This window comes from Neolamprologus brichardi, chromosome 7 (assembly GCF_056152115.1).
Source record: "Neolamprologus brichardi isolate AB-2024 chromosome 7, ASM5615211v1, whole genome shotgun sequence".
Classification (NCBI taxonomy): Eukaryota; Metazoa; Chordata; class Actinopteri; order Cichliformes; family Cichlidae; genus Neolamprologus; species Neolamprologus brichardi.
This window is the reverse complement of record NC_142110.1, coordinates 56,692,486-56,707,014: the sequence shown is the minus strand read 5'-3', so window position 1 is coordinate 56,707,014 and position 14,529 is coordinate 56,692,486. Positions and strand designations below refer to the sequence as shown.

Below are 14,529 nucleotides of genomic sequence, written 5' to 3'. Positions count from 1 at the left end.
ATATATTTTAATATATACCTATATTTTAATACTCATACTTTTCTATAAATTCAAGACTTTTACTTCTAACAGTGTGATATAGCTAGTTTTTAAAAATAAGTAATTGATTGGGTGAACATCGACGCAAGAATATACATGCTGCCTGCTCTATGGCTTATCGTCAGACTAGAGGAACAGGGCGTTGTTTGGAACAGGGCGTTGTTTGGAACAGGGCGTTGTTTGGAACAGGGCGGATCGCTTGGAACGCCAGGCTAGCAGGTACTAAAAAAGTACCTGGTACCTATGAACTAATGGAAAAACCTGAAAACCATAGCGAACCATGCCGATTGGGTCCCAGTAGGTACTAATCGAAAAGGGGATCAAGGAAAAGGTTGCCTTGTCGTCACATGTTATGAAGGTGTTGGAGAGACTGATTCTTGCTCAGCTTAGCTTGCAGGTGAAACATGCTCTCAGGTGGGGGTGGATTATCCTGTTATCTACCTGCTGCAGCATGCTTACCTGGATAGTACTGGTTGAACTGTGAGAATCATATTCTTTGATTTTTCCAGTGACTTATACCATTAATACCATCAAGCCACTTCTGTGAAAAGCTGCTCAGGATGGGAGTCGCCACTTCTACATTCTCCTCGATTGGTAACTATCTGTCTCTCAGAAGACACTGCATTAGTTGAGTGTATTAAGGGTGGGCAGGACATTCAGACTCCTTCTGAATGTCAACAAGACAAAAGAGATGGTGGTTGACTTCTGGAGGAAATAAACTGCGACTAGGCCATTCAACCTTATGGGTGAGTAAGTGGGGACAGTGGACAGATACAGGTACTTGTGCGTAGTGGTAGTGAGTGCCATCTATTTTGCTGTCATCTGCTGGGGGGACCTGAGTGCCAAAGATGCCAGCAGGATCAACAAACTCATCCGCAAGGCTGTAAAAATCATTGGTCAGAATTTGGAGATGTTTGAGTCAGTGAGGGACAGGAGGTCACTAAACAAACTGCTACATCATGGACAGCCCATCACACCTGTTCCACTAATTTCTGAGGCAGCAGAGCTCCTTCTCCCTCAGACTGATTGAACCTCGCTGCCATAAGGAAATCATTCTGATATCTCATAGCACAAAGCCCTTAACAGGGTATATCCTGGATAGGTTGCAAATATATAATAGGGCCAATATGGAGAGACAGACAACCACTCAATCTAAAACTCACATCCATTGGCCAATTTAGAATCACCAATTAACCTAACCTGTGAATCAAAGGAGCTTGCAAAGATGGTTCTCTCCATGGAGAGAACCCATGGAGACATGGCGACAAAGTGCAAACTCCAGACAGACTGGATTTGAACCTAGGACCTTATTGCTGTGAGGCACTGACGACTGTGCCATTTTTTTCATATTTTGCAAAACTGCACTAAATTGAATCACTGTAAGAGCATTAACATGAACTCTAAATAACACTGGAAATTAAAACAACACTATGAACAATAAGACATTTGTTACTGTTAAGTATCATAAAAGCTCTATAAATATTTACTGTACCGTGTTAAGAGTAGAGCAATGGTGAAGAAACTATTAAGATAAGCTGCTGAAGTAAAAGTACTCAGACTATAAAAATACTTTAGTACAAACAAAAGCCCTGCATTAAAAAGTCCTAAGTAAAAGCAAATATCTATTAGTAACGAAAAGTACTGGAATACCTAAGAGCACATAAGACAATGATGAGGACATGTCTTGGCTAATTTAAAGTGTCTAATATACAATAATGTGGTTTAGAAAATATTAATTATTTTTATTACTAATTCAAGTACCGGTATTGCACCTGGTTAGCTTGTACTCTTTAAACACTTTTAATATCTGTATCTACAAATGGTTTCATAAATATCCAGTATATCCTTATAATACGTTAAGAATTACATTCACAATTCTTCCCTTTACCCACTTTTTTTTTTTACTAGATTTACTATTTTGCTTTTATTATAAGTAAAAAGAATGTGTGAAGATTTTTTTCATTCATTATAGAACATTGCTGTATGTGATCAAAGCAAGACAAAGAAAGGAGCAAAACTGCATGTTATAAAATCAATTAAATACTTGGGCACCATGCTGACAATCACACATGAAACCAAACTACCATAAAATATCAAAAAGTTGTCTTTACTTCTTCATTGTTTTAATTGTATTTATAAATTGTGTGACGATTATATTAATAATAATTAGAAAACACTCAAAATAAATGACATCAGTAACCGACAGTAATGACATTAAACAATAATTATTAAACAATAACTCAAGATTGAATCCAGGCCAGTACAAAGAAAGCAAGCATTTAGGCTGATGTAAAATGTTCATTCAGTAAGCAGACTGCAGGTTAAAAGCATTTCTGTTCAGTGTACATGGAGGCATTGAGACACATGCCCTCTAGTCAGTCATAAAAACAAAATTAAAGCTAGAGATTCAACACTTCTCTTAATTATTATGCCCTTCCATTTCTCTCCAGAAGAAGGCACAGTCATCACATTCAAAAACATTTACATCCCTTCACAAAAAAGTAACATGTAAAATCACCATCAGTATGAAATGAGTACTTTTTCATTCCTGCAACTCAGCAGGGATTGCTAAAAATGTAGTTGTATTTCCACTGAAAATGGGAAGATTTTATCATTGTACAAGCACAGATATTAACCAGAAGATTGATCTCCTAAATCTGTGTTCAGGACTTTAAATATTCAAATTCTCAACATTTAGAAGATGGAAAAAAGTGTCCAGGTGAGAGAAACTTGTAGCCGTTCCCAGAGGGAAGTCTGACACCTCCTTTAGAATGTGTGAGAAGGCCAGATGGAGATGGAGGTGGTTTAGCCTCCAGTTTTGGGTGAGCATTTGGTCTGTCATCAGTGTTGTGGTCCTCAGGTTCCGCTACATTTTTCCTGATAGACTCATGTCTAGGTGAGAGATTCAGCAAACCCAAAACATCTTTCTGAACTGTACTCATTTTTTTATTCTCACCTCGGAGTAAGCTGGCCGGACATGGCATGCTGGGTTTCTGGCTGGCGTTGGCCCAGTAGGTTTTTAAATTGTGGATTGCCTGGATTTTGCTATCCTGTTTGGATTGGTGCAGCTTAGGGGTGATTGCTGGGCTAGAAGAGGCTGAAACGGATCCTGCGGAGGAATAGGAAAGGGCTGGGGATGGAGCACTGTCAGCAGGAGAGCGTGAAGGTGAGATGTGGGCAGTGTAAGGCGAGCTGGGGTATTTCAGTTTGACCTGAGCCTGTATGTGCACATCTGGGGAGACTGTAGGGAGAGGTGAACCCTGATCTTTTACAGAGAGAGATAACAAAGGGGATGAATGAGCTTGGCTGCTGTAGCCTGAGCTGATTTTCTGCAGTGATGAGGAGCGGGATGGTGGTTTAGGCCGAGTTGGAGGAGGGATTGAGACAGAGGTAGAGAGTGGTGAAAGATGACTAGAGAGTGAGAGAGGAGACTTTAGACTTGCCCTACTTGTTGGTCGGCTAAATGCACTGGTCTCAGAGGGCTGAAACCCTCGGGCTCCATTTGTAGGAGTCAAAGTTGGGGTTGTTGGAGTGGACACAGATTTCTGTCTGCTGAGCGACTCATCTCTGCCCTCAGCTCCCTTCAGTGTCTTTCCTCTAAGGTTTGCCTTCTGCAGGCTCTCCACAGCTTGCATGTGGCTCTCAGTCTCCTCCAGGATCTTCTGGGCCAGCTCCTGGGGATCCAGTTGTCCTGCAGGTCCTGTTCTTTCCTCTTGGGATTTCACTGTGCTATCTGTCTCAGTGCTCGACTGGTCTGACTCAGAGCTGCTGACTTTTCCTTTCCGCTGAGGAGTTGAGCTGGAAAATGAAACATATAGATACATTTAAAAGAAGTTCAAGAGTAACTCTTTCTGACTTAACAAAAGGTATTGAACTTACATTTCCTTCTTGACTTTGGGGTTATTCTTAACTGTTAGTGGCAGCGTTGGAGCTTTTATTGGAGATGTAGGTGTGCTGATGCTTCCCTTTGAGGAAACTGTTAGAGGATACCCATGCCGCCCAGCAGATGCTCTCCCAGCACCAACTCTGCCAAATCTATGTCCTGCAGGTAGAGGCAGAGTGTCACACTCGCTTCCTCCTTGACCTAACGGCTCACTGCTTATAATGGAGTACCCCGCATACTCCTCGTCCTCTCCTTCTCCCGATAATACTCCTCCATTACTGGTCAATCGACCTCTTGATACACCACCTGAATGGGTGTAGAGGCCCGCGCCTTGACAAGGCTTCTCTGGCTGTTGATGTGAGCACTGGCTGATAATGTCACTTCCTGCAGGCTCAGGTCTAGACAGGAAACTGAGAGATGAGGCAAGGGAGCTGAGGCTGTACACTGAGATGGCATCGCAGGAAAGGCTGTCAGGGCACATGGGGGGCAAAATCGAGGGTTGAGGTGGGTAGCAACCTAAGGAAAGGGGTAAAGAGTGTGGCTGGGAGGCTGACTGGGAGGAGGACAAAGACTCCAGGGAGGATGAACTGTCTATGCTAAGTCTCTTGGGAAGCTCTGTTGAGTCTGATTAAAAAGAGAGAGAGAGATTTGAAAAATTTGTTGAAAATTGGGAAAGATTTAGTAAAAGAGAAAGTCCAAATTCATAACTTATTTTTACCAAACAGTGCTAGAAGAGACTGAAGAGCAAAATGCATGATGCGTCTGCTGGCCTGTTTTCCAGTCTTCAGCACCACTTCCTCCTGACCAACTTCACAAAGGTCAAAGCCTGACAAAGACAGAGCACATAATCCAGCCAAAAGCCAAATCTGAGTACTTCAGTGACAAATAGTAAGCTTTATATGTTCTTCACTGCTAAAGTAGTTAGTTACTTTATTAATTTATTTTAGATTACAAAATGAGAATGATGATTCTATATAACCACCAATTCCCAAAAAAGTTGGGATGCTGTGAAAATGTGAATAAAAACTGAATGCAAGGATTTACAAATCTCGTATACCCATAATTTATTCACAATAGAACACAAAAAATATCAATTGTTTAAATTGAGAAAATGTACAGTACCATCTAAAGAAACATATTAGCATGGGCATGAATTTGATGGTAGTAACACGTCTAAAAAAAAAAAAAAAATGTTGAAACAGGTCCATGTTTACCACTCTTTTCTTTTGACAACAGTCTGTAAACGTCTGGGAACTGAAGAGACCAGCTACTGGATTTTTGGAGTGGACTGTTGTTTTGTCTGATGTATGAATCTAGCTACTTAACAGCTGGTTGTTCAGTTGTTGTATTTTTCATTTGATACGCCAGATGTTTGCAGTTGATCAAAAATCTGGATTGCAAACAGGCCAGTTCATCACCTGGACTCTTTTACAACAAAGCCATATTGTACAACAGCAATGGTTCGTTGTACAGCATGGGTTCATTATAATTGCGGTATGCGTCTTAGCATTGTCTTGCTGAAATATTCAGAGGCTTGCCTGAAAAAGATATAATCTGGATTTGAGTATACACGGCTCTAAAATCTATATAAACAACACGTTCTCACTCTCGAGGCGTAATATTTTACGCTAGGTGTCAAATCGTCAACATGTTACGCTTCCGGGCACCCAACACATTCCTAAATGACGAGATCGGAAAAAATGAGGAAACATGAGAACCGTTTGGAATCAATCCACAGATGTTCGTTCATTTTCCTCAAATTGCTTTGGTAAGCACTATTTAACGTCATTAAAGTGTTGATGTTTTTGACACTGTGGGTATGAGTTTGCTGTCTATTGTCAATAACAGTCTTCAGTCCGGGTGTGTCCCTGCTGACTTTAAACATATTGCGGTGGAACCTATTCTTAAAAAACAAAACATGGATCCAGCAATTTTATCCAACTACAGACCAATTTCTAAATTGTCTTTTCTTTCTAAAGTCCTAGTCCTTCTTCAGCGCCACACCTTTCTATATAAAAATGGCATTAGTGAAGTATTTCAGTCTGGTTTTAAAGCACACCACAGCACTGAAACTGCTCTTTTAAAGGTTTTTAATGACCTTTTAACTTTTACTGACTCGGGAGATCCTGCCATTTCAATATTATGAGACCTCAGTGTTGCCTTTGACCGTAGATCATAGGATTCTTATCTCTCCGCTTGAACACTGTGTCAGAATCGAAGGGACTGCATTGGAGTGGTTTAAATCTTACCTGTCCAACCAATGCTTTTCTGTTAGATTGGGGGATACATCATCCTCAAAAAACCCACTTTCTTGTGGGGTCCCCCAGGGGTCCATTCTTGGCCCAGTTCTCTTTTCAATTTATATGCTCCCCATGGGTTTATTTTTAAAAAGGATGTTAAGGCATGGATGACTTTAAACTTTCTTAACCTAAATGAACAGAAAGCAGAGGTGATTGTGTTTAGTTCCTGTGACCACTGCGACTTTGGCCCCTTAGAAATTTATAAAAAACCTTCTGCGAGGAACCTAGGAGTTATCTTTGACTCCAATCTAACGTTTGACAAACAGATTAATGCTGTAATCAAATCAGTTTCTTTCATCTTCGGCTACTTGCTAAAGTGAAGCAATTTCTCTGTTTTAGAGACTTTGAGAGCCTTCATTTCATCTCACCTCGACTACTGTAATAGTCTTTACTCTGGTATTAGTCTGTCATCAGTTAGCTGTCTACAGCTGGTCCAAAACGCTGCAGCACAGTTACTAACTGGCACACGCAAGCGAGAACACATATCCCTCACACTGGCATCATTACACTGGCTGCCAGTTAGTTTTAGAATTAGGTTTAGGATTTTATTATTTGTTTTTAAGGTATTGCAGGGGTTAGCACCCTCATACCTTTCTGATCTTTTAAATTGGTACACTCCTGCAAGGTCTGAGGTCTGCGGATCAATTGCTCCTGGCTGTCCCGAGGTCCAGATTAAAGCACAGAGATCGGGCCTTTGCTGTGACTGCTCCTAAATTATGGAACAAACTGCCCCTTCACATCAGGACCTCCTCAACATTGGACACTTTTAAAACCTGTCTGAAAACCGACTTTTACTCCATGGCTTTTAAATCAAAATGAGTTTGTATTACTTTTATTTTTCTTATTCTTACTCAAATCTTCTAATTTTATTATTCTTTTTCTTAACTTTTATCATGTCTCCCGATGTTTTTATTTCTTTTGATTATCTTAATTGTACAGCACCTTGGTCAACATTTGTTGTTTTAAATGTGCTATATAAATAAATTTGACTTTGACTATTTGACAGATGGTGGTATGAGGCATTTGTGCTAATACGGTGTGTTCGGTTTTTGCTGAATGTGGTGCTTTTCTTAAATGCTAAACATCTCCACTTTGCTCTTGTCTGTGCAAAGGACATTGTTCCAGAATTTTTTTTTAATTTGTTCAGATGCAATAAAACAGCCATGCTGTCATGTTCTTTTTAGAGAGAGAAGGCTTTCTTCTGACAACCCTTCCAAACAAGCCATATGTGTTCAGTGTTTTTTCAATTCATTACAAAGAACTTTATCATTTAACATGCTAACTGTAGAGCTTGAGTCCTTTCTCACAAACATAATTCAGTAAAAGGCAAAAGTGTCTGATAAGGGGTGTTCAGTAGGTGATATGAAAGCTCACACAAAGACAAACAGGAAAATAAGTAGACATATAAGCATCAAAGACAGATGGAAAAGGATAAATAAAAGTATTTACAATGTAAACCAAGAAACAACACTATAAAAGAACCCTAATCAGAAGCCCAATGCATATACATGTGTTTCAATATGTTCTGAATATTATAACATAATTTTTTGCTCTGTGCTAGTTTTTACCGACATTTTCTTTACTTACAACTGACATGGGTGATGCAGTAGATCACTGACAAGGAGGTATAAAAAAAATGTGAAACTAAGTTTCTTTTAAGGATGACTCACCCAGTGCAGCCAGGAACTCGTGGCAGCCTGGCAGCCTCCAGAGCTGCACACTAATTGACACTTGAATGGGAGCCAGTGGAAAGTCTTGCTCTTTGTCGCCTGACTGCAACTGAACCAACACTTGGTGAAGCTATGGAGAGGAAAGAAGATATAATGACTGGACTGCTGGATGAGTGTTTATACTCACTAAAGCACGCACTTCACAAAGAATATTAAAATAAAACATGTGCAGCAACTTAGTGTCTGAATGTGTTTGTGCCTGCTTTGACGAGTGCTATACTTTTGAACTCAAGCCATTAGTTTCATCATGAAACACTTACCATTCCTGCCACGCTTTTAACTGCCTTTGTGAGGTGTGTATGACAGAAGAAGAAACAGAACTTTAGTGATTTATTTTTGTGTAATTGTTGTGTTTGAATTACTGTATTCTCAGCCATGCATGAATGATGATGTGCTTATGCAGGCAATTCTTGATGATACCCATATAGTATTTATGGAGGGCTACAACAAGCAAAGAGTGATGAAACCAAACAAATGACTGCAAAATGAAAAATTAGAGTGAAGAGTGGGGGTGCTCTGCACTTTACCAACTAGCTATACAAGCAACTGTTTTAGTTATGAGTGGTTAAAACACAAGTGTGCAGAATATCTCATGACCATGCTGACCAGATGCATGCTAGGGTTGGGAAACAACAATGCATGCAGTGTTGAGTGTGTTTGCAGAAAGCAGTCGTGCAAATGAACTAGATTACTAACCATATTCAGTAAATTTTACTTCCCTACAGTTATGGAAAAAAATGGAAATCTCTTTCTTTCTGTATACAGTGGGGCAAAAAAGTATTTAGTCAGCCACCGATTGTGCAAGTTTCCCCACTTAAAATGATGACAGAGGTCAGTAATTTGCACCAGAGGTACACTTCAACTGTGAGAGACAGAATGTGAAAAAAAAATCCATGAATTCACATGGTAGGATTTGTAAAGAATTTATTCGTAAATCTGGGTGGAAAATAAGTATTTGGTCACCTCAAACAAGGAAAATCCCTGGCTCTCACAGACCTGTAACGTCTTCTGTAAGAAGCTTTTCTGTCCCCCACTCGTTACCTGTATGAATGGCACCTGTTTGACCTCATCATCTGTATAAAAGACACCTGTCCACAGCCTCAACCAGTCAGACTCCAAACTCCGCCATGGCCAAGACCAAAGAGCTTTCGAAGGACACCAGGAAAAGAATTGTAGACCTGCACCAGACTGGGAAGAGTGAATCTACAATAGGCAAGCAGCTTGGTGTGAAAAAATCAACTGTGGGAGCAATCATCAGAAAATGGAAGACATACAAGACCACTGATAATCTCCCTCGATCTGGGGCTCCACGCAAGATCTCATCCCGTGGGGTAAAAATGATCATGAGAACGGTGAGCAAAGATCCCAGAACCACACGGGGGGACCTGGTGAATGACCTGCAGAGAGCTGGGACCAAAGTAACAAAGGTCACCATCAGTAACACACTACAACGGCAGGGAATCAAATCCCGCAGTGCCAGACGTGTTCCGCTGCTGAAGCCAGTGCATGTCCAGGCCCGTCTGAAGTTTGCCAGAGAGCACATGGATGATACAGCAGAGGATTGGGAGAATGTCATGTGGTCAGATGAAACCAAAGTAGAACTTTTTGGTATAAACTCAACTCGTCGTGTTTGGAGGAAGAAGAATACTGAGTTGCATCCCAAGAACACCATACCTACTGTGAAGCATGGGGGTGGAAACATCATGCTATGGGGCTGTTTTTCTGCCAAGGGGACAGGACGACTGATCCGTGTTAAGGACAGAATGAATGGGGCCAAGTATCGTGAGATTTTGAGCCAAAACCTCCTTCCATCAGTGAGAACTTTGAAGATGAAACGAGGCTGGGTCTTCCAACATGACAATGATCCAAAACACACCGCCGGGCAACAAAGGAGTGGCTCCGTAAGAAGCATTTGAAAGTCCTGGAGTGGCCTAGCCAGTCTCCAGACCTCAACCCCATAGAAAATCTGTGGCGGGAGTTGAAAGTCCGTGTTGCTCGGCGACAGCCCCAAAACATCACTGCTCTTGAGAAGATCTGCATGGAGGAATGGGCCAAAATACCAGCTACTGTGTGTGCAAACCTGGTAAAGACCTATAGTAAACGTTTGACCTCTGTTATTGCCAACAAAGGTTATGTTACAAAGTATTGAGTTGTATTTTTGTTATTGACCAAATACTTATTTTCCACCCTGATTTACGAATAAATTCTTTACAAATCCTACCATGTGAATTCATGGATTTTTTTTTTTCACATTCTGTCTCTCACAGTTGAAGTGTACCTCTGGTGCAAATTACTGACCTCTGTCATCATTTTAAGTGGGGGAACTTGCACAATCGGTGGCTGACTAAATACTTTTTTGCCCCACTGTATATGCAATGCATGTGGGAACTATGGATGAATAGAAATACAACATCCTCACCAGTGTTGGGTAAGTTACTTTAAATTAGTAACTTAGTTACATTACTAGTTACTTCTATCAAAAGTAACTCCGTTACTTCAAGTTACTCATTACTTTCAAAGTAACTAGTTACTAGGGAAAGTAACTTTGGTTTTACTCAGAATTCTCTTGTTAATGTGTTGCTTCCATAACTTTGCCAGTCTTCTAGCTTGCTTACTTGCAACAAGTGCACTGTGCCACCTACCAATAGAAAAAATAATAATAATGTGCATATTTCCACAAGAGAAATCCCACGCCTGGACCGTCGTTGACCGCGGCCATGATTCTAGCCTACGTCACAGCATCACATGCGCTTTTTACATCCAACACAAAAACTGCAGTGTGATGCTTTTGATTGTGCTCGGAACTTGGAAATTCTGACTTCCGAGTAGGAAGATGTAGGCAACACCAGACTGCAGATGAGCTGCATACCGGGCTGGACTAGGACAAAAAATCGTCCCGGGCATTTTGACTAGAGACCGGCCGCCACTATAGGAAAAATCATAAAGCCTTTGAATGAAAACAAACGCTGTTGTGACAGTGATGTACACTGTTTTGATGGTATATATGTATCAATCTATCAATCGTTTGTTGTAAGATTCAGATAATTATTTTTTAAAAGCGAGACATTTTAAATGACATAACAAAGAAAAGTATTTCTTTGTGCCCCCCTCTCCCTGTTAATGCCCTACCTGCCCCCCTGGCAACACTTTGCTAGACCCGCCCCTGCACAGTTACAAGCTGTCAGCTACATAGAAAAAGGATCCTGGTGTTATTTGTCTCTCAGAAACAGTTCATAACTTCCCTTCAACTCATTTATGTCACCTAAAAGGTAAACCTGTTTCTCCATCACCGGTTCAGCTCTGATGATTCAGTAAGGACATCCCCTGGTTTCATCTTCATGTTTCCCTCTCACCAGATAAACAAACCGACATCATGACCAGCAGCTTTTTTGCAGCTGTGGCTCCAGCAAACATCAGCTGATACTAGAAATTAATATTAAATAAATTCTAACAACAGCTGATCAAGCTTTAACGTGCTGCTGTTGTTTAACGCGACATCAGCTGGTTTCCTTCTGGCGCAAAGTGGCCGATAAATAAACAAGAGAGAACAGCCGATCAGCTGATCGTTGATCAGTTTCATGATTGAAGTAGAAACAGGACAGGGAGGGGAGAGAATGAGAGAAGAAGAGGCAGCTGTGCAGCAAAGACACAGAATAACTCCAGCTTTGTGTCTTTTTCATTGCAGCTGAAGTCCGGGACAAACTGTGTCTTTTCACCTCAATACCAAACGCGCAATATTTTCTCTGAATACGAGACGATTCTGTTTTTTACGGGACGGTTGGAAACTCTAATAATTAACCTTATGAACAAAATAAAGTTCAACATCTTCATAGCACCCATCCAGCTGTATAGAAACTCCGTCATGCTAGCTAGTACGCAGTATGAAAAAGTCGAGTCGCAGTATGAGTTATTGTAACTGACAGTAAAAAGTCAGCACAACGAAAATAAACTCCACCTAAACTTGGTTTATATCTGACTCAGATAGACTGCAGGTCATAACTTCTTACCTGAAGTTCAGTTCACCTGACACTCGGACCAGCGGCTGCCTCGGGTCTCTGCTCCTCCTCCTGCCTCCCCTTTCTCTCATCCACCTGCTGCCTCCACCACTTGCTAATGTTACTGAATCGGTGGAAGCTCTGCGATAGCCACCACACGAAGTAACGAGTAACGACCCTATCTAAATCCCAGTAACGACTAACGCGTTCCTGATTTTGGCATAATAACTAGTTACCGTGCTCGTTACCACAATAATAACGTAGTTACTGTAACGCGTTACTTAATAACGCGTTAGTCCCAACACTGATCCTCACTGACTAAGAAGAACCTAATAGCTCAAGGCATCAATTAATGGTGCAACATCAGTAGAACACAGTTACTATCAAAGCTGGAGATTGAGAGGCTACAACCCAGTGGGAATGAGTGAGCAGTGTGGACATAATGAGCCGACCCTGATAGAAGAAGCATTGGAAGTGAACTAGATGACGCTTAGCTACCTACAATGACAGAATTGCTGTTTTTACACCAGGACTCTAAGATCAGGCAAGCCACCCGGACCTCTGCCTGGATTGACCATAAGAAAGCCTATGACTCAGTGCCTTGAATAGTGTACAGGAACATCTGAGCTGCATATGGACTAAAAGTCCCCACTTTCAGAGGGGCGGGGGGGGGGGGGGGGGGGGGGGGCACCGCAAAGGTGGTTAAGAATAATAGGGGTATGGTCATGTCGGACTTTGAGTTCCAGACAGACAAGCAGCTACTGGCCAACCAACATGACATAGTGGTGGACAGCAACACTGGGAAGAAGGGCCACAAGAAAATAGAGAGTTACCAGGGCCAGGAGGAAAAACTGGAGTAGATGTGGAAGGTAAAGTCCAAAGTTGTCCCAATGGTAATAGAAACATTAGGAGCTGTAACCCCAAAACAGAGGTCTCTGTTCAGAAGAGTGCATCTGCGCCAGTTTGTCCTTCAGCCCCTGGTACAGCTAAAATAGAACACCCAAACTCCGAGGCCTCTGGTAGAGCACCCAAGTTTAAGCAACACAATAATACCATCCCCCAGCTTTTTGAGCTTGGAATTATCAACGTTACTTAGGTAAAGGCCAAAAATAAAAACAGGTGGTGGAGGGAGATCTTATTTTTTGATGTGCGTAGTTCTTCAACCACTGTCACGACCACCTTTCCAACATGATAGTACCTTATGAATGAGCTGTTCTCCAGCCTCAGATGCTGTGACCAGCTTACAGAGTGCCTGTAAGGCTGGAGGAGTAAGACCTGGGGATGCACAGAAAGTTAATCAGAAATTTCTATAGCAAGTCATATCTTGATCACTAGTGTAACATTTTACAAAAGAGCTATAAGTTGAAATAAAAATATAATCTGAATTATTCTCTTGCTAATATAGGGTATCTTGCAAAAGTGAGTACACCCCTCACATTTTTGTAAATATTTTGTTACATCTTTTCATGGGACAACACTGAAGATATGATAGTTTGATACAATGTAAAGGCAATAATGGCTGTGTGTTAAATTATTTAGAGGGGACAGCAAATTTACACTGTTGTACAAGCTGTACACTGAGTACTTTGCATTATATCAAAGTGTCATATCTTCAGTGTTGTCCCATGAAAAGATATAATAATTTTTTTTACAAAAATGTGAGGGTTGTACTCACTTTTGTGAGATACTGTACATTAAACAAATATGATTTTATCAGTATGACTGACATAGGAGATGTTTTGAATAATGGAAGAAATTCTGTTACCAAGCAGTGACTGTAGAGTGGTACTGCACTGCTGCAGTCGATCCCCAGGATCTGACATAGGAAAAAAAACTGCCGCAGGGAGTCCAGCACCACTACCAGAGAAGTCCAACCGAAAACCCACTGCAGAGAGAAGGGCCTGCCACCCAGGCACCCCGCCGACCTTACCCAGCACAGAGGAGACATGTGGACATGAACAGAGAATACACAAAGGTTGACATTTAAAGAGAAGGAGAAGGAAAGACCAACACACAGACCTTATTCTCCACACTTTGCTGCGATGTGTACATTGGGTTACACTGGCCACTCTGAATGCGCTGTAGTGATTTCTCAACCTGTGGACAGAAACGGGCACAAATTGTGTTATTTAATCAGACTGGAACGTTCAGATGTGGGAAAAATGTGTTTTGAGGTGCCATTCATAAACAATTTAACATTTTCTGGACAGGACAAAACTGAAAGAAAATTAAAAGAAAACATCTTGATTGATAATCATGCATTTCATTAGCAATCAAGATGTTTTCTTTGTGTTGAACACAATCATGGGTGCTTCCTTAAGAAGCATTTTAATTCCAGAATTCACCAGAAAATAGCTTTACCATTTCTCATTGATACCTCAGATCTCTGTGCGCGGATTGTGGAGTGATATTTATACAGCACTTTTCTAGTCTAAGCTACAAGCCTCATTCACACATTCATACTGCACTTTATTCCATAAAAGAGGACCGTAGCCACAATGGCAGCACTCACTGACATCATTCTGGACTCTGCATTTTTAAGGCTTTAATGTTAGCATTTTACCCCCCTGCCATGCTATTTA

The 14,529-nt window shown here is 41.2% G+C and overlaps 1 protein-coding gene across 3 annotated transcripts in view; it reads right to left on the bottom strand.

Annotated features, from left to right (window-relative positions):
* Positions 1–2,148: 2,148 nt before the first annotated feature.
* ttc28 (tetratricopeptide repeat domain 28) overlaps positions 2,149–14,529 on the bottom strand; it is a 149,660-nt gene continuing 137,279 nt past the window's right edge. For 2 of the 3 annotated variants that reach the window (XM_087843926.1, XM_035913857.2), the window contains exons 28-35: positions 13,967–14,044; positions 13,713–13,872; positions 13,146–13,222; positions 8,213–8,236; positions 7,893–8,022; positions 4,641–4,748; positions 3,919–4,546; positions 2,149–3,837 (exon numbers count right to left, since the gene is read on the bottom strand). In XM_087843926.1, coding sequence (XP_087700052.1) covers positions 2,727–3,837; positions 3,919–4,546; positions 4,641–4,748; positions 7,893–8,022; positions 8,213–8,236; positions 13,146–13,222; positions 13,713–13,872; positions 13,967–14,044 — 2,316 coding nt within the window. In that variant the 3' untranslated portion in view covers positions 2,149–2,726. The remainder of the gene's footprint in view (positions 3,838–3,918; positions 4,547–4,640; positions 4,749–7,892; positions 8,023–8,212; positions 8,237–13,145; positions 13,223–13,712; positions 13,873–13,966; positions 14,045–14,529) is intronic. The other variant, XM_087843927.1, reaches the window with a different exon arrangement.